At 49.7% G+C, this 20,051-nt stretch overlaps 1 protein-coding gene across 1 annotated transcript in view; it reads right to left on the bottom strand.

Moving 5' to 3' along the window:
- COL22A1 (collagen type XXII alpha 1 chain) overlaps window positions 1-20,051 on the bottom strand; it is a 261,088-nt gene that overhangs the window by 118,768 nt on the left and 122,269 nt on the right. The window contains exons 19-24 of the mRNA XM_028500513.2: window positions 19,304-19,348; window positions 19,000-19,029; window positions 18,669-18,722; window positions 15,688-15,741; window positions 12,056-12,070; window positions 2,403-2,456 (exon numbers count right to left, since the gene is read on the bottom strand). Of these exons, the coding sequence (XP_028356314.1) occupies window positions 2,403-2,456; window positions 12,056-12,070; window positions 15,688-15,741; window positions 18,669-18,722; window positions 19,000-19,029; window positions 19,304-19,348 (252 nt within the window). The remainder of the gene's footprint in view (window positions 1-2,402; window positions 2,457-12,055; window positions 12,071-15,687; window positions 15,742-18,668; window positions 18,723-18,999; window positions 19,030-19,303; window positions 19,349-20,051) is intronic.

Raw genomic sequence — 20,051 nt, 5'->3', positions numbered from 1 at the left:
GTTATTTGTAGTGAGGTGGATGGACCTAGAGTCTGTCATACAGAGTGAAATAAGTCAGAAAGAGAAAAATACCATATGCTAACACATATATATGGCATCTTAAAAAAAAAGGTTCTGATAAATGTAGGGGCAGGACAGGAATAAAGATGCAGACTTAGAAAATGGACTTGAGGACATGGGGAGGGGGAAGGCTAAGCTGGGACGAAGTCAGAGAGTAGCGCTGACATATATACACTACCAAATGCAAAATAGATAGCTAATGGGAAGCAGCTGCATCTCACGGGGAGATCAGCTCTGTGACCACCTAGAGGGGTGGGATAGGGAGGGTGGGAGGGAGACGCAAGAGGGAGGAGATATGGGGACGTATGTATATGTACAACTGATTCACTTTGTTATGAAGCAGAAACTAACACACCATTGTAAAGCAATTATACTCCAACAAAGATGTTTAAAAAAAAAAAAAAAGAAGAAGCAGCCAAAATTACAGGCAGGCAGCGCCCGGAGCCCGTCTAATGGCACGTCTGGGGCAGACTCCCTGATAACAGCCCGTCCCCCTCGGGACGCCCTACGGGGAAGCAGTGTGGGATTGGGAAGAAGTCTGGAGTCAGGGAGGTTCCCCTTTGGATGCCGGCTCTGTAACTTGGATGATTTTGGTAACACACGGCCCAAAATTCAAAAAGTACAGCTAGGTTTACCTGAGAAAAATGTCCTTATCCTGTCCCCTGCCACTCAGTCCCTTTCCTTGGAAGCAACTAATCCTACCAGATGTTGGCTCATCTTTCCAGAGGCATTTTATGTTTAGGTAAGCTTTGCACACGCACACATACGTGCAAACGTGCACACACACACACACACACACGTTCAAAAAGTTATAGGGAAAAAATCTGTAACTTAAAGCGATTTGATGGAGCTGGGTTTACGGTGAATTTTTGAAACACACAAGCTTTGCTCACTGGAAAGCAAGGTCATAAAACAAACGCAAAAACACTCTGTCTTTCACTGTGAACATCAAAATGCCACAGTGAATGTGGCATCTTCAGAAGACCGTGGATAATGGCTGATTTTACAGTCCCTTATCCCGGGCTGCAGCCTGACCCAAATGCGAGGGACTGAAACGCAGCCTGAGCTTTGCGCGCGGGGTGCCCACCACACACCTCCTATGTCAGCGGGGAAAAGCGGGTTTTGGAAGTGCAGTCAGCAGTGTCCTCTGGGGGGCGCCTCCCCGACAAGGTCAAAGGACAGTGTGGTCAACACCATGGGACTCGGGCATGGAGGTGGAGACGGCCCGGAACCGGCGGGCGCCAGAGCCGACCATTTACCGCAGCGCGGGGGGGGGCCCGTGGACGAGCCCTTAGTGATCCCACCTGCCTGCCTGCCTGCGGCCACCACACCCAGGAGGACAGGACAGCACCCCGCCCGGCGCTCTCTGTGCCTCCGGGACTCCCGCATCACCCGGGTCACATCCCCTCATCTTCTCTTCGAATCGCCCTCCCCTTTTACTTTTCTTGGTATTTGTGACAAATGATGAGGTTGAAGTTCAGAAAGTGAAGTAAAGTGACTTGTCCAAGATGCCACAGCCAGAAAGGGGCCGAGGGCTGGGACTTTAACCTCCTAACCTCCCCGCCTCAACCGGGCTTCCCCCCCCCTCCCCCGCCCGGCACGCCGCTTCCCCAGGAATTTACCGACCCTGCTCCGGGGCAGGCTGGGGCTGGGGGCCCGGCGGCGAGCTTTGGCGCAGGGGGCGAAGGGAGAGTGAAGGGAGCTCTGGACACCCTCCAGTGCCGGGTGCCTCGCTCTGTCCACACTAAGGTGTGTGTGTCGGGGGCAGGAGGTGCGCTCACGGTGACACACACTCACAGAGAAGGGGGCCTGGGAGGGAGGGAGGTGTCTGCCGAGCGGCGCGTGGCCCCGAGCGAGTCTCTGTGCATCTGGGAGGCTCAGCCCTCGTCTGTGAAACGAGGATGGTGACCCCGAGCCTGCCCACCTGGAGGGGCGGCTGTGGAGGTCCACAGGGGGCCACAGGGCCAGCACACGTGGGGCTGTGTGGGCGTGGGGAGCTGGACGAAGCCTGGGGCCAGAGGACGTTACACCAGAGCTGAGTCTGAAAGCGGAGGGGGGGAAGGCGAGGAGGGGGAGGGGGAGGAGATGCGGGTCTGCCCTCCTCCAGACCTAAACCCCTCCAGGAGACCAAATGGCCTTTCTCCCAGCACCTGAGATGGGAGGCGGGGGGAGCAAGGGACGGGGGAGGGGCGGCGGCGAGTGTCCCGCCGAACATTCTCTTTAATGCTCTGATGCGGTGACCATGCAAGATTCTGGTTACAGCCTGAGAATCATTACCCCATCATTTATTTAACCAGAGCAAGCAGCGTTGCTAAGGAAGAGGATTCAAAGACAGTAGTTACCTGCTGCCCCAGCAATCCAGGGGTTCCAGGAGGGCCGGTCTCACCTTTCTTTCCCTGAGGACAAAAGAAGCAGCACAGGGAGATCAGCTCTGTGACCACCTAGAGGGGTGGGATAGGGAGGGTGGGAGGGAGACGCAAGAGGGAGGAGATATGGGGACGTATGTATATGTACAACTGATTCACTTTGTTATGAAGCAGAAACTAACACACCATTGTAAAGCAATTATACTCCAATAAAGATGTTTAAAAAAAAAAAAAAAGAAGAAGCAGCCAAAATTACAGGCAGGCAGCGCCCGGAGCCCGTCTAATGGCACGTCTGGGGCAGACTCCCTGATAACAGCCCGTCCCCCTCGGGACGCCCTACGGGGAAGCAGTGTGGGATTGGGAAGAAGTCTGGAGTCAGGGAGGTTCCCCTTTGGATGCCGGCTCTGTAACTTGGATGATTTTGGTAACACACGGCCCAAAATTCAAAAAGTACAGCTAGGTTTACCTGAGAAAAATGTCCTTATCCTGTCCCCTGCCACTCAGTCCCTTTCCTTGGAAGCAACTAATCCTACCAGATGTTGGCTCATCTTTCCAGAGGCATTTTATGTTTAGGTAAGCTTTGCACACGCACACATACGTGCAAACGTGCACACACACACACACACGTTCTCTCCCTCTCCCCCTTTTTTTCTTTACAAACTGTAGCATATCATTCAATCTACTGATAAACTTGGCTTTTTTTCACTTAACGATTTAACCTGGCTGCATCCTGTATCAGCATGTGGAGAGCCACTCCATTCTTTTCCACAGCTACCTAGTTTTCACCGTAAGGATGAAACGTGATACATTTCAACTCTGGGCAGGTAGGTCATTTGGACCATTTCTGCTCTTCTGCTGTTAGACTCCACACTGCTGTGCAGGACCCCAGCGGGTCTTCCTGTGGGAGTGACCTGTCTCACTAAGCCTCAGAGTCCATCCCTTTGAACAGGGGTGAGGTGTGTGCTGGCCGGCACACGGCACACGGCGTACATTATGTTACAGGGGAACGTGGATGATGGAAGGCCCGTCTGTTTGCTTTCTTGCCCTCAGTTATTCTCATGACGTCAAAGCATTGCAATCAGAAATGAAAAGTAAAACAAGACTCTGAATAAGAACCGCATTCCTTGAGTACCTGTGTTGTATCAAACCCTCTTTTGGGGTTTCCCACATTTTCCTTACGTCTTTACTCTGCAGGATGCCCCTGTGATGCAGGCGTTCTCAGTCCCACTGGGAGGTGTGGAAACTGAGGTTCAGAGTCAAGTCTCACATGTGACGCAGCTAGAATGTGACGGGGTTAAGATTCAGCCCCAGATCTGTGTGTGCTGGAGCCTGTACAGGTGACTCTTACTTCCCAGGCCTCTGAAGATGACTAAAGGATATAAGTTCTACAAAATATCTCTAGGAGTCTAGACTGCTAGATTATAGGAGCTGGATGACGTCAGCTCCTTCTCTCTTTCTGAAACCCTGGCCCTCTCCTGTCTCTGCCACTGGACGCTCTGGTTTGTCCCCGTGTGCTCCCCCCTCCCCAGAGGGAAGGTATCTTTACGACCTTGGGCTGTGCCAGCCCAGCCCTCTGGGGTCCCGTGGATCCCACCTTTCTCCCTCCCCTCCCCGCCACCACGTTTTGGGAGCGCGTAGTCAGTGCCGAGCCCAGAGAGTGGTCCCGGGGCACCTCCACCCACAACCTGCCCCAAGAGGCCCCTTCCAGGTGCTTCTGCCTGGAATGCTGGTTCCCAGGTGCCCACGTGGCTCCATCCCTCAGTTCCATCTGGTCTCTGCCAGACGTCCCCGTCACCCGAATGCCTTCTCTGACCGCGGTCCCCACCCCAGCCTCTCTCCTCGCCCCGCTGTATGTCCCTTTGTTTCTATCACCACCACATACACCGTTGACATTCGTATCTACCAACGGCCCGTCTACCCGCTGGGAAGCTCATCTGAAAACGAGGACTGGCTATGCTTTTCTTCAGCGCTACATCCACGGGCCCAGAACAAGGCCTGCCGCACGGTGGAGACTCAATAAACACTCGCGGGCTGGATACGTAACTTGTCCCTTCGGGACTGATGTGGTCCTGAGCCAGGACAGTGGCAGAGGGGACAGCAATGAGAGGGTAGAGAGAAGGGCCGTTAGGGAGGAAAGCCGCCGGCAGACTTGCAGAGAGAGTGAGGTGGTCTGATTTAGAGGCCCCTCGATCTGCGCCCCTTGAGCTGGAGCACATCAGCCTGGAAGGTGCGATCAGGTCTAGGTCAGAATGAGTTCCTCGACACGTGTCAGGTAAAATTCAAAATGCAGTCACAGATACCTTCCGAAGGGAGCCGAGCCTAGGAGGAGTCCTGTCTGTGCATCCATCCTGCTCTGATTACTGCAAACATCAGGGAGCTGATCATGAGAGAGCTGAGAATGGCCAGCTCCCCTTCCTCAGGGAATGGAAACCAGACATCTTCAATTTTCTATCTAGACAGACACCCCCTCCACTTGCTTCCAAGTTATGCCACGGCGTTATTTACAAGATGGATAAACCACCTCCCTTCGAGGTCAGCAGAAAGGCCTGCTGAGCAGTCATCAGAATTCAGAACCCAGGCCAGAGACGTTTGGAGGAAAGGCTGAAAGAAATGAAGGGCTAGAAGATTTAATGGTTGATAAGCAAGGATCAGATGGAAGAGGAGGGGATGAGAACGTCTGGGCTGTGACTTAGCAGAATTACTAATTAAAGTGCCAGTTTGCTTGGGGATGCAGCTTCCGTTTCCCTCTTCCAGAGGATCCACCACTGTTTGAGGGATATATGAGTTCTCAGCAGCTCCTTGCTCTGCTGGAGCTCGGGGATTGTACGTAATGACATACAAATGCTCAGAAGATGAACACCTAAGACGATAAGGAAATGTGCAGAGGGCAAGGAGTCAGGAGGTTCTCCAGTGCCACGGAAGTCAGTAAAATTGACCTGAAAAAGGAGAATTATGGGCAGGTCGGAGAGGTGTGGTAGGAGATACAGAAATGCAAAGCAGTGCACCCAGAGGAGCAGACATCCCGAGGGTTAGATTTTCAGCAAGAAGGAAAAAAAGCAAGATGATGGCAAGAGGCCAGAGGAAGAAAAAAGCATCAGAGATTTGTGATCGCAGCAGTGTCACAAGGCAGCCTCCCCCGCAAGAAAGGCATATGGTTCGTGGACCATCCGTAAAGGGACGTCACCCAGAGAAATATCACGGTGACGGCTCTGTCCAGCTCCAGCACCTGCGTTCACATCTCCTCTACCCACGGTGTCCGGAGCTGCCCCGGTGCCTCTCAAAGCTCTCCTCCCTCCCCTCCTGCAGCCACAGCCACGAGAGCTGGCCCCGTTCACGTGCCCTGCCCCTTCCCTCCAGACTTTTCTGAGCCAACCTGTGCTGGCAGGTTATTCTTCCATAAGGAGGAAAGAGGCTCTGTCCAAGTTACTTGCCACCTCCTTATCTAAAAGACATAACATCTGAGTTTTATTTGGAAATTGACAGACCACGTGATTCTGACATGCCTTTTCAGTCTAGCATCCAGTGGCCATGCTCCCAACCCTAAGCAACAGCTCACGTGGGCTGCTTAGCCTGGCCCCAAAGACCCCAAGGACGCCTGGCCTCTGGAACTCGGCCCACCCAGCCACCTGTCTGTAGGACGCATGCTCCATTCTCAACTTGTCAAAGTCCTAGCCCAGTCCAGTGCCACCCCCTCCATGAAGTCCCAGCAACGATGAGAAATGACGGCAAAATAGGGCAAAAACATATTTGAGACGCATTCCCTGGTGTCACCCAAGAGCTCATGAGTTAGAATCGCCAGGGATGGGGCATACAGCTCGAAGTAAGTAGTTGCAAGGACTTGGTCACTCATTGTGATCAAAGGCATTCTCTATGTTCTTTTCCCAACCCCTTTCCTCTACAATATTATAAGAAAAAGAGTTCTAAATCTGAGGTAGATGAGGACAAGATGAGGGCAAGCCATTGAAAACTTGCTGAATCTTAGTCTCCTCATGTGGAAAATTATAATCATTGTAATTACCTGAAAAGACAGTAGCAGAAGAAATAATTCAATATTTGAGGAAGTGATTTAAAAAGCATAACAAAGCATCATGCAAATGTAATAGATAGTTAGGAGAATGAGAAGGAAGATGATGGAGGCTCTGAAGAAGAAGAAATGGTAATAGCAGAATTCTGGCTCTTCTGAGTCCCTGGCGTGGGTGAGAGACCACATGTCAAGCAGAGTTGGCTTCAAAACCACTACCTCCCAGCAGTGCCACGGAGATTAAATAAGATAATGTCCACAAAGTGCTTCGCACAGGATCTGACATTAAGAAACACGTAGCGGTGATGGTGCTGATGGTGGTGCTGGTAGAGGTGATGGTGGCGGTGGAGGTGATGGTGATGGTGGAGGTGTTGATGTGTTGATGGTGGTGATTATGGTGGTGATGGTGCAGGTGCTGATGGTGGTGGTGGTGATGGTGGAGTTGATGGTGCTGATGGTGATGGTACCAGTGATGGAAGTGGTGCTGATGGTGATGATGGTGATGATGATGATGTCACTGGTGGTGATGGTAAAGTTACTGGTGGCTGTAGCAGCAGCTATGTACCCTCTGCATTTTGCACCTATACTTGGGTGTGGGGATTTGAGATGTGCTGGCCACAGCGCCAAGTGCCGTAGCAATAAAGAACTGTTTATGAACAATAAGCCTGTTCCCTGTCATTTTCCTTCTCCTTTCTTTTAAATTGCTACCCAACAATGTCTGGATAAACGTTTGTAATTTATCACGAGGGCAGATTTTTCAAGCCATTCTGGATGCCAGGATGCTGAGCAAGACCAATATTTCTGAGGCTGCCTCTCTGTCTGTGGAGAAGAGGGAAACCTATAAATTCAAAAGAGCAATTTCTTCCCAGCCAGGACGCGTTAACACAGCCACGTGAGGGGCCATTATCCGATGAAAGGATTGCTTGTGCAAGTGGTTCTAGTAGGCGCCGTATGGTCTTTTTGCTCAGTTCCTGTTCTCCATGCCTCCAAATGTCAAACGTGACTATTTTCTACCGGTTAGAGCTGAAACCAGGTGCTCAGAGAAAACCTAGAGGGTCCTGAAATAAACCTGGCTGCGCGCCATGAAAGGAATCCAACAGTGGCCTGCGATCCCAACGATGCCATTAGCATCTGGTAGAGCAGAGGAAGGCAAGAGAAAAAGGCTTTACAAATTGAAAAGTAAAACAAATTCAACCCAGGTTGCCACTTACAAAAGACCGCTAGTGTTTCTCTCTCTCAAATCTACTAGAAATCAGGGCTGATGGGCCTGATTGCTTTCAGCCATGTAAGACCCTCGGCTCCAAGGGCAGAAGCCAGAGATTAAAGTGACAGGTGTTCAGGGCATCCTTCAGAACCGGCACTGGCAGTTATAAGGGGTCCTAGACCTCTCCAAGGCTCCTGCCGAAAGGACCGCTAGCGTCCAGTTTAGAATTCTGGTGTGTAAGCGGACACACACACGCCATTCGAAAGCAAAAACAGGAAAGGTTTGGAGCCAGGACAACCTGAGTTCTAATCCCTGCCCCACCATTTATAATCTGTGTGACGCTGGATAATCTGATTTATACCTTCAAGTCTTGGTTTCCTCATTTGCAGAATGGGGGTAAAACTGCCAGACTTCATAGGATCCTTGTGAGAATTAAGTGAGAAACATGCGTGCAAAAAAAAACCCACCAAAAAACAAAAGAAAAAACCTAAGTACCTGCTATGCAACGACAATTCAACCAATATTATTTCCTTCCTACCTTATATTAGTTCTACACGTGTAGAGGTTCTGTTTTTAACATATTTTTTAAAGCAACTGACACACTCGGGCCCACCAAGAGACATTTGGTGATCATTCTATCTCTAGGAAGAAGGGGAGCATCTTATCTGATAGTGTCACTTCTTCGGTTCTCACCTCTTGATAAGAGAGAAGAGAAGGCAGAAGATATTAAGAAAATGATCACAGGAACCAAAGAGACTGTCCCCAGCTTGTGGGAGGGGCAGTGACAAAGCCCTGAGCAACCTTGAGCAGTTAGGTCATTTAATATTTCTGGACATTAAATTTCTCACTGTCGATCTCAGACATTCCCTTCCACCGTGACGATTCTCTAGCTTAAACATTCCCAATTTTACACTGTTTAAATGTCTGACAACACGGAATTCTCTTAAGCAAAACTTTTCTTCCCCCTCCTTTTTGTCCAGAGAGGAAAGAAGATATCTAGGCTATTTTAGGTGTGACTAGGACCACAGAGCAAGATAAAGGCCAAGTAAAAGTAAAGGTACAGAAGAAACCAAGTTTTCTTCTTTAAAACTGAGCCTTCCAGACGTCCAGATGACCAACAGGTACATGAAGAGGTGCTTAACATCCTTAATCATCAGGGCGATGCAAAACAAAACCACAATTAGATGTAACCTCACACGTGTTAGAGTGGCTACTACCAAAAGACCAGGAATAACAAGTGCTGGAGAGGGTGTGGAGAAGAGGGAAGCCCTGTGCACTGTTGTGTAAATTAGTGCAGCCACGATGCAGAACAGCATGGAGGTTGGTCAAAAAAAAAAAAAAAAAAAAGGAACTACCACATGATCCAGCAACCCCAATGCTGGGTATTTACCCAAGGAAAATGAAAACACTACCTTGAAAAGACACATGCACCCCCATGTTCACTGCAGCATTATTTACAATAGCCAAGCCATGGAAGGCCCCTAAGTGCCCCGGGATGCTACAGTGGATAAAGAAATAATGGTACACATACAAGAGAATAGTAGATAGCCATAAAAAGAAGGAAACCGTGACATATGCAACAAGGATGAACCTCGAGGGCATCATGCGAAGTGCAACACGTCAGACAGAGAAAGACACATACCGTATAATCTCATTTATGAGACGGGATCTAAAAAAAACTGAACTCATAGGTAGAGAGAACAGATTGATGGTTGACAGAGGAGACAGGGGTAGGAGGTGGATGAAATGGGTAAAGGTGGTGAAAACGTTAAAAAAACAAGTTGGACATTCTCTGTCGAAGGTCAGAACCCATGTGGCCAGATGTCCAGTCCTGGGTCCTGTTCTCCCCACACCACCCAAGTGTGTCAGCCCCCGGAGAGCAGCACTCAGGTGTGATCCACTCACTCTTGCACCCTAATTCTATCTGATGCTCATGAATGACATTATACATTTATGCATATTTTATATGCTTATATATATTTTCATATTTATTTTAACGCATGTATAAAAACATATGTTTTTATAAATGTGAGGCACTCCTCTGAGTGCTGCAAATACAAAAATAATGTTCTCACAGACTTACATTTTAGCGGTGATAACAAAAATAAACAAATTCTCAAATAAGAAAAATATAAGTCCTCTACAGAGAATTAAAATAGGCTGGTGTGAGAGGGACAGGATGTCTCTTTTGGGGTTGGATGATTAGGGCACCAGAGATTTTTTTTTTTTTTTTTTTGAAAAATCAGCCTCGTGCAAAAGCTTTTGAGTGTCCAAGCGCCTCAGTGGCCTGGAGCCAGGCTCGTCTGCTTTGGATCATTCCGGGTTCAGATGCACTTGTAGCAGCGCCCGCTCCAGCCGAGAGACAGCACTCCCTCCCGGACCCCAGCGCCCCGCTCAGACAAGCAGGAGGAAATCTGAACCTCAGAAAGCCTTGAGTACCTTCGCCACCTCCGTCTAAGGCAGGGGGCAGCCGGGCAAGGAGTGCCTAACACCCCCCTCAGGGGGCAGCGACCATCTCCCAGGGCTGTGGGCTCTGCAGGATGCGGAAGGGGTGGGGAAGCGGGGGCCTGGCCCCTGACCCTCCCCTTTCACTATGTCATTGCGGAAAAATACCAGCTTTGTCCAAAATGAATGCATTCACCTCGCCGCAGATGACACTGTCTGCCGGTTGCTAATCTCTAAAATGAAGGGCCCGGATCCCTTTGCCCACCCCGTGTTTCAGTCTCAGCATCTCAATTCCCAGGTCCCTGTGGCTTGTCACCGTCTCGTCTCTTCTCTTGTCACAGCCTGAGCGCTGACGTTGGCGGCTCTCGGAGCGACGTTTCAGCTGAAGCGGGAAACGGCGGGTCACCGTGTGGGAAGGACAGGGACACAGTCGTCACCCCGTCTCGGGCCTTCCTGACTCAGGCCCAGCTGACTGAACAGGAAGCTGCCGCCCAGCCCAGGCCGACATCACCGTTTGTCTCTGTCGTCTGTCCACAGGGAAAGCCACTGGGGAGCAACACCCCCGGACGGAGCAGCTCAAGTCAGGAGATCAGCAATGACACTGGAGGGACACGCCGGGCCATCGTACCCCATTCACTGGAGGAGGCGGGACGCGAGAGGAGCCCTCCCGTGCGCCCCGGCACACCCTCTGTTAACACCCTCGCTACCCCGCCTGTGCCTCGCGGCTCACCCTCCTCTGCTAGACACTGGGTCTCTCAGGCCAAGGGCTCTGCCTCTGTTTCAGCGTCCCCGCTGCCTGGCAGACCACCTGGCCCGGGACGGTGCTCCGCCCAGCCCCGCCCCGCCCCGCCCACCCCCGTCCGGGCCACGCCCTTTGCCCTTGCTCTTTTGGTCACTGCCACCGTCCCCTCCCTAATCGGTCTCCTCTGGCCGCAGTCTGTTCTCGACACGGTGGCCAGACGGATGCGTTTAGAGTGTAACCTGGGCCACGCCACGTCTGCACCCCAAATCCTGAATGAACAAATCGCAACCAGAAATGTATGAGACAGTCCAGGAAACGGTGAACCCAAAGTGAATACACGAAGAAGCTTTTTCATCGATTTAGGTGGGATGACGGTATTAAGGTTTTGTTTCTTCTACGTACGTGCTGAAATATTTAGAGACGCGATGTGATGCTGTTTGAAATTGCTTCAAACTCACCCAGCTGTGGCTGGTGGTGGGTGAGGGTGGGAAACCCACTGGCCAGTGACTCGGCAAGCGCTGCAACGGGCTTGGGGATAAGGGGGTTACTTCACTTTTCTTTCTATTTTTGCATATGTTTAATTGTTTTCATAATAAAACATTTCTGAACGCACTCAACAGCCCCACGTCGCTCACGGTAAAAGCCACGACCCTCACAATGGCCCACGAGGCCTGACGTGAACCTGCTCCCAGTTTTAGGGCTTCGCCTCCTCCACGCTGGGCCCCTGCTCGCTCTGGCCGCACAGGCCTCTGTGCTGACACACAAGCAGCCGCCTGCCCCAGGGCCTTAGCTCTAGCTGTTTCCTCTGCCTGCTCGGCTCTCCCCACAGCTACCCACCCATACAGCCAACTCCCTCACCTCCTGAGAACCCGCCCAAACAGGACTTTCTCCGTGGCTCTTCCAGCACTGTTTATTTAAATGCTAATTAGTAGGATTCTTTTCCTTGCCTACCAGAATGCCAGCATCTTGAAGGCAGGGATCTTTATTCTTCTCACTGAAGGATCCCACTTGCCTAGAACAATGCCCATCCCCCAGTAAATGATGACGAAATATTTGCTGAATGAATGAATTTGTGGAAGGAAGGGAAAGGGAGCAAAGAAGACGCAGGGATGGGAAAGGACAAGAGAATCAGAAAAAGAAGAGAAATCAGTCCAGGGTCCTCGTGGGATGCTGGCAGAGGCTGAAGTAAAAGCCACGTCCGTGGCCCTTTCACTTACAGACGCGCTTCCGAGCTGGAGACCAGGGAGCCCGGATAAAAGCAGATGGACATGAGCAAGTGTCCAGAGGTGGGACGTCCTCTCGGGCGAGGGGGCCCCCGTGTCTGAGTTACTCTCTTCAGGGTCCTCGTCTGTTCCTGCTGAAATCCGCTCGCTCCTGCAGGGCTGCCTCAAACACCGCGCTCCCTGTCCCCAGCCCCATGGCCTCTCTCCGCTGAGCTCCGTCTGTCCTCTCTACACGCACAGTCTTTACTGGTGCCCATGGAGGCATCGGGCTTCACTGTTCACGTGTCTCAAGTCCCACGGGCTGTGGGCTCCCAGTGGTGGAGACCATAATCTCTTCAGGGATCCCAGAGCGTTTAGCACAGCACCTGTGCCTCGTCAGGGCGCTCGTGGGCTTTGTTGGCTGACTGATGCATGGAAGGGAAGAAGGGAGGGAAGAAGAAGAAGGCCCTAGAGACACACGGTCCTGTGTGTGCGTCCCTGAGAGGCACTGGTGGCTGAGCCTGCTGTTCGCCCGTGGACAGGGGGACAGCAGCCCTTCCCCAGCACCGTCAGGAGGCCTGGTTCTTAGACGGAGCTCAGCGACTCAGTACGTGCACCCCTACCCCAGTCCTACCCTGACTGCTTCTCTGGGTCCCCCTCTGTTACTCCTCAAATCTCCACTCCTGGGGCACAGGTCCTATCCCCAAGGCCCCTGCCCCCGCTGCACGGGTGGCCGGTGTTATTACTCTTCGGGGTTAGAGGTGTTTCTGGGAAGGACAACCACCGTCCCTGGGCAACGCATGAACACTTTCTGGGGCGCCAAGAAGTCATGGCCAGGAAGCGTGGGCCTAGACAAGCAAGCTCCAGGCAAGATTTGTCCCCTCTCCCCTTAATAAGAGCCAATGAAATAAAGATATAGATCAAAACAAAAGCCAAAACCTTTGCAGTCATCCTTGCATCAAGAGCTCCACTCACCGTCTAACGCTGTATTAGGAAAAGTAACACTTGGAGCACTTCCAGGCAAGATGAGACAAGGGTCATCTAAACATCGGTCACATGAGGCACAGGACTGCTGTTTTCTCCTAAGACTGTGCACGAGTGTGTCAGGAGAACGAGCGCCGTGACAGCTGCCACATCCTGCTGCCCACAAAGGGCCCCATGCTGGGCACTTTTTCTCACAACCACTCAGCCGGCTGGGTTGCCTTCCCCCCATAACAAAGTAAACAGGCTCAGAGAGGTTGGGTGTCTTAAAGGGTCACACAGCTGCTGAGAAGTAGAGCTGAGCTTCAAACCCAGGGGCATCTTGCTGCAAAGTCCAGGATCCTCACTCCATACAGAGGCAAAGGCAACCCAGCTTTGACCCATCTGACTGACAGTGAAACTGAGGCCGGGGCTGGTGATGCTGAGTGGGAGGTGACATATCCAAGGTCTTCTAGTAGGAGAAGTGACGTCTCCCACCTGCCCTGCCTTCATGACACCCTACCATGCTTCAGAGCTAGGCTTCACAATAAGCTCCTCTCAGAATCTTGAGATTTCGAGATTGTTATAGGATGCAGAGGTGCTTGGAAACCAAAAGAGGAAGTTCACTGGTGGGTAAGGACAGGTTGGAGTCTGTGCTGAGTCACAGAAACAGGTCAGCCCACTTCAGAACTGAGGGTGTACAGTGTGATCAGTGGCCCCAACCACCTTAGACAGAGTGAACCCCAGCAAATCTGTGACACCATCCACTTCACTGAGCTACGGAATCTCCAGGCCATATGTGAAGCCATACACGGGACTGCAGCAGCCTCTGCCAGATGCCAGGACCCTCATTTCCACCCATCTGTCAAGTGACCCGGACTCTGAACTAAAACCTCCAAGGGCAATGAGCTCACTACCACCAGGGGCTGCCTCACGGTCTCTGGATGCCTGTGCCCTGGAGCTGTTTTCTTAAGTGAACCAGTAAAAAGATGCTACAAGCTTCACTATTCACAATAGCCAAGACATGGAAACAACCTAAATCTCCATCGACAGACAAACGGATAAAAAAGATGTGGTGTATACATACGATGGAATATTACACAGCCATAAAAAAGAATGAAATAGTGCCATCTGCAGCAAGCTGGATGGACCTAGAGATTATCATACTAAGTGAAGTGAGTCAGAAAGAAAAGTACATATATCATAGGATAGCACTTATATGTGGAATCTAGACTATGACACAAGGGGCTTCCCTGGTGGTACAGTGGTTAAGAATCCACCTGCCAATGCAGGGGACACGGGTTCGAGCCCTGGTCTAGGAAGATCCCACATGCCCAGAGCAACTAAGTCCGTGCACCACAACTACTGAACCTGCGCTCTAGAGCCCGCGAGCCACAACTACTGAGCCCACGTGCCACAACTACTGAAGCCCACGCGCCTAGAGCCCGTGCTCCGCAAGGAGAAGCCACTGCAATGAGAAGCCCGTGCACCGCAACAAAGAGTAGCCCCTGCTCGCTGCGACTAGAGAAAGCCCGCGCCCAGCAACGAAGACCCAATGCAGCCAAAAATAAATAAATAAATAAAATAAATTTACTTAAAAAATAAATAAAATAAAATATGACACAAATGAACTTATCTATGAAACAGACCCACAGACACAGAGAACAGACTTGTGGTTGCCAAGGGGGAGGAGGGCGGGGAGGGGATGAAGTGGGAGTTTGGGGTTAGCACATGCAAACCAGTATATAGAGAGTGGATAACAACAGGTCCTACTGTAGAGCACAGGGAATTATATTCAGTATTCTGTGATAAACCATAATGGACAAGAAAATGAAAAAGAATGTATATATATGGATAACTGAATCGCTTTGTTGTAGAGCAAAAATTAACGTTGTGAATCAACTATATGTGAATAAAACAAACTAAAAAAATATGTTACAAGCTTAAGGGCTCGAGGTCAGGAGATGTGAGTTGAGTCCTTACTCTGTGCCAGGCACCTGCTGGGAACTGAGGACAGAGTTGAGGTCAGTCCCAGTTTGCCGTGAGGGCACTGAGGAGAGAGATGCCACACCCTCTACCTTAAAACACAGTGTCAGGAGCTGTGCTTACTGGTGGATTCAAACCCATAAGGGGTGCACCATTTGGATAAAAGACAAGGGCTAAATGAAATGAAATGAAATGAAATGAAATACCATAAGAAATTACGAAACGGTATTCAAAAATAATGTAGATGTTTAGATTGGAGTAGCTAACAGCCTACTGGCAGACCTCTATTCTTTCACTGCTATTTGTTATTCTTTCCTTAAGACTTAGCTCAAACATTACCACTTTCAGGAAGCCCTGGCTGGTCCCCAGGTTGGGTCAGTTGCCCCTTCCCTGTGTTCTCTCAGTACTGGGCGTCCTTCTACCGGGGCTCTGATCACACAGGGGCGTGAGTTTCTATATACATGACTCATTGCAGACCACAGACCCGTCTGCATGAGATGACCCAGGACCCAACTCAAGGCTGAACACGTAGCCCACCCTCAACCATTGTTGATGAACTCAATCTAACCCTTCAATCTGCTTCCAATATTCATTCCAAGCTCCCAAGGCTGGGGTCGTCTCCTCTGTCTGAGCAGCTAAAATGGGGGGTGGGGGCAGCGTGGCTGAGTTGGGGCACCAGAGGGGAAAGACAGTTTACTTACTCGGAGACCTTGCAAACCAGGAGGACCGTCCTTGCCTTCTGGACCCATCAGACCCTTTAGAAGGAGGAGAAAGGGGAAAAAACAAGAGAGACAGACCATGGTAAATACAGAGTAAAGACCACAGGATATACTTCACCCTGTCACTCTCATTGGATAGGAGAATACCATCCCATTCCAGTGGGGAAACTGGGAGGTTAGAAGGGAAATACAACATCCGATTCCCTCAAATCTACAACACTTAAGATATGTGCACCTATCGGATGTAATTAAGTGTGATTAACAACCAAGATGTAGGCACCACCATCCACACTTTAAAGATGAGTCCAACAGGACCAAAGGCCTTGCATCAGCGCTTTGTAAGAAGTGCACACCAAAGAGGTGCCTGGGATCCAAGTGTCTTTAGCTCTAAGCCTGGTGCCTTTGCCCCTGTACCTTGCTGGTTCGGCAAGAACTGGCTTGGGTTATCTGACTCTCCATCAACTGCAATATGCAAAATGACAGTCTGGATAAATAAATGAAATCATCTGAGAAAGATCAATTTCCACAAAGCAAAACAAACAAACAAAAAACAAACTGGTCCCCTAACACCTCACTAGGTACCTGCTGCCTGACCTCAGACAAGTCACTGGGCATCTGTGGACCTCAGTTAGCTCATCTCCAACGTGAGGACAATAAACTTTCCTACCGAGTGGTTGTGAGGACCACATGAAGAATGGGTACAAAAGCCCTGACAAAGCACCTCCTGACAGCACCCTGCTTTATACCCAAATGTATAATGAGGTCACCTGGAATATGGCATGAAATGTGAATGGGAAAATGAAGACTTCGGCTCTAACCGTGACTCTCCTCACCAACTTTACAGGTGAATTTGGGCCAGAAATTCCCTCTCTGTGCTTCAATTTCCTCATCTTCAATATTATGACTATCATGCAAACAGCTACTACTGCCACATTTTGCATAACTATTAAGCGATGGAATTGTATTTAGGTCTAAGGTCTCTTCCCTTAATAACACCATAAAAATGAATACATGAATGTACAAACTGTATTAATTAAAGGTTTAAATCTCCCTTCCTCACAAGGATTACTGCAGTGAGCTCAGGGCACACATCAAGGGAAGGAAGACCCTGCAGAAGTGAGTTTTCATTAAGCATCAAGAAATGTCTCACATTTGGTCTGCCCCGCTGGCCCTTCTTTATTAGACTCAACCAAACATTGCTAAAACTACCAGAACCTGTTTCATCCTGGGGAAAGAATCAAAGATGCAAGCCTCCTCAACAAGGATGGAGAATGCCGCACACTGTTTCCGTTTAGAGAATGGGATACGTTTTCCTCTTTCTGGGATTGCTAAACACAAACTCAAAATTTTCCATTCTCAACAGAAGTCACTGAAGCCAGGTTCTCGATTTGATTCAATCCAAAGAATAGTTAGGGAGCAACTGCTCTGAGGAAGGCCCCGGGCTAGGTGCTGCTGGGGATTCAAAAAAGACAGAAATAACAATTGATATCAGTATTGGGCTTAATGAGGCTTCACAGAACAGCGTGTCCTACATTAACTCATTTAACCCTCACGGCACATTTACGTAGGAAATGATGTTGCTGGCGCTGATTTCCGACTTAGGAAAAAGCAGAGGAGGGTACGAGGGGTAGAGTTCAAAAGCCCAAAGCTACTTGTTGGATGAAGTGGGACATGAAACCAGATGCTCTGGCTCCTAACCCCAAGTGCCTTCCGTGGCCACATTGCTCCTCATGAGCTCAGACTGCAATCAGGTCCCACTCTGATGTCCCTCTTGAATATCTGCCATGGGGGTCACTCCTGCATAAGCATGTATTAAGTTCCCACCATGTGATAAACATGTGGATTTAGAGACAGGAGAGATATTGGCTGTGGCCTTAAGAACCTCACACTCCCGGTCTCTCATCACTGCCCCCCACTTTTCACCAGGTCTTTAGGTAGGCTGTTGGGTTTCTGAACTCCTTCCAAGGGAATTTCATCACCAACACCATGCATTGTACTCAATACCCTTCCGTCAAGAGTATCTAGCCCAGAGGACCTCTTCAGGACCCTGGACAGCTCCACTGGGCTACAGGGTTGAGGTATTCTGGTGTTTGCAAGGTACCTAAGGTTATAGACAGAAGGGAGCTTTCCTGACCTGAACTTTTCGATATGAAATTGTTCTAATTATACTGCAATTAAAAACATCTTCTAAGTTTCTTCTAGTTTTGTCCCAGCAAAAACATATACATTTATCCTAATGAGGAATGGGCCTTATTATAAATCCAATTATAAATCTGATTTATTATAAATCTGATTTATGGACATTTCAAGATAAGAGTTGTTTTATTTCCTTCAGTAAAACAGTCGCTTGAAAGAAGCAACAGCATGTGACCCGGAGGAGCAAGGTTCAATCACTGACCTGTGGAATTTACTGTATTCTTATTACTTATCCTTAGTATATGAACTCACATCAAAAATGATCACAGAGTCCCTCTGAATGGCCTCTTCCCAAACGGTTATTTACATATCATTAAATTCTTAACAGAGGGAGAAACCAAAGGCTGAAGTGTTCCAAACCACTGTGAAGTCAGTATTAATCAGAAACGTGCGAAAAGCAAATGTGCACTGGAAATGATTCAGCTGGCATTGAAGTGTCCAATGTTTTTATTCCATTTTATCTGAAAGGAAACTACAGCAGCAGACGGAACACCAGGAACCCCAATCCTGGCATGTTTGGGACTGGGGGCTCTGAAGGCGGCCGCCTGGGCTTCAAGTCCAGTTCCACACTTGCTAACTGCATGATCCGTGCCCAGTGATTTCAGTCTCCAAGGCCCAGTTTCCTCCTGTGCTAGATGCTGACAACAACCCCTATCCCTGAGGGTGATGCGATGAGCTTCTGAGATAACGCAGAGCTCGGAAGCGAGGACGGCTATGATTTTGCAGACCTAGAGGTGTGGACCCCGGGCTGGGGAGGGATGACTCACCGGAGCGCCTGGTGGCCCAGGAGGGCCCTGGTGGCCTCGTGGTCCCGGGGCTCCCTGGTAACACAAGTCAAACTAGAATTAGCCACGACTCCCCGTCCTTATGCCCCGGGCCACCACCCATGACCCTCTGCTGACTCAGAGTTTTCTTCCCAAGTTCCCAAAGGGGACCCAGAGACACAGGGTGGGAATCTGCATTCCTGGCAGAGTCAACTTGGCCTGTCCCTGAAGGGCGCCACCTGAGCTCAGCAAGCGGTGTCACCCCACGCCAGTGGCCTTCCTATTTCTGCCACCCCCTAAAGCCCCACGATGAGAGGACCCACATCCCCCTTACCTGCTCGCCCTTCAGGCCGTCTCTCTGCACCTGAGGGACAAACCAGAGGTCAGCAGAGCTGGTGGCACTTTCTTAACAGTCACCCTCACTCCACCTCATGGCGCGTAGGCACACAGCATGCCGGAAGGCAGCAATTTCTGACTTGTCTCTGATTTTACCCCGTTTTCAGTGGGCAAAGCCTTGTATGCAGCTCGTGTCATCAGAACAGTTCCGCCTCATTCTGAGAGGCAACGGCTCTCCCAACTACACAATCCTATCAGTATGTGAATCCGTGATTCCAACCACTGGTGACTGCATCACTTACCACTGAGCCCGGTACCCCAGGAGGTCCTGCAGGCCCCATGGCACCCTGCGGAGAAATGACAAACGTTCCAACAGAGGGTACTTTGTTCCCTTTGTGCATACACATACACATATACACACACACACACACACGTGTGTGTGTACGTATATATATACACACTTTCTTTTTCAGATTCTTTTCCATTATGGGTTATTACAAGATGATATTGAGTATAGTTCCCTATACTATACAGTAGGCCCTGTTTTTTACCTATTTTATAGATAGTAGTGTGTATCTGTTAAGCCCAAACTCCTACTTTATCTCTCCCCCCTTACCCCTTTGGTAACCAAAAGTTTGTTTCCTGTATCCGTGAGTCAATTTCTGTTTTGTAAATAAGTTCGTCTGTATAATTTTTTTTAGATTCCACAAATATGTGGTATCATATGATATCTGTCTTCCTCTCTCTGACTTACTTCACTTAATATGATAATCTCCAGCAATCCCACTCCTGGGCATATATCCAGACAAAACTCTAATCCAAAAAGATACAGGCACCCCAATGTTTATAGCAGCACTATTTACAAGAGCCAAGACATGGCAGCAACCTAATGTCCATCGACAGATGAATGGATAAGGAAGATGTGGCACATATATACAGTGGAACGTTACTCAGCCATAAAGAGAATGAAATAATGCCGTGTGCAGAACGCGGATGGACCTAGAGATGATCATATTAACAGAGGGTACTTTTTTTTTTTTTTTTTTTTTT

The sequence above is a fragment of the Physeter macrocephalus genome, chromosome 15 (genome assembly GCF_002837175.3).
Source record: "Physeter macrocephalus isolate SW-GA chromosome 15, ASM283717v5, whole genome shotgun sequence".
In the NCBI taxonomy this organism is placed as follows: Eukaryota; Metazoa; Chordata; class Mammalia; order Artiodactyla; family Physeteridae; genus Physeter; species Physeter macrocephalus.
The sequence above is the reverse complement of the archived record's forward strand: the minus strand, read 5'-3'. Positions and strand labels throughout refer to the sequence as shown.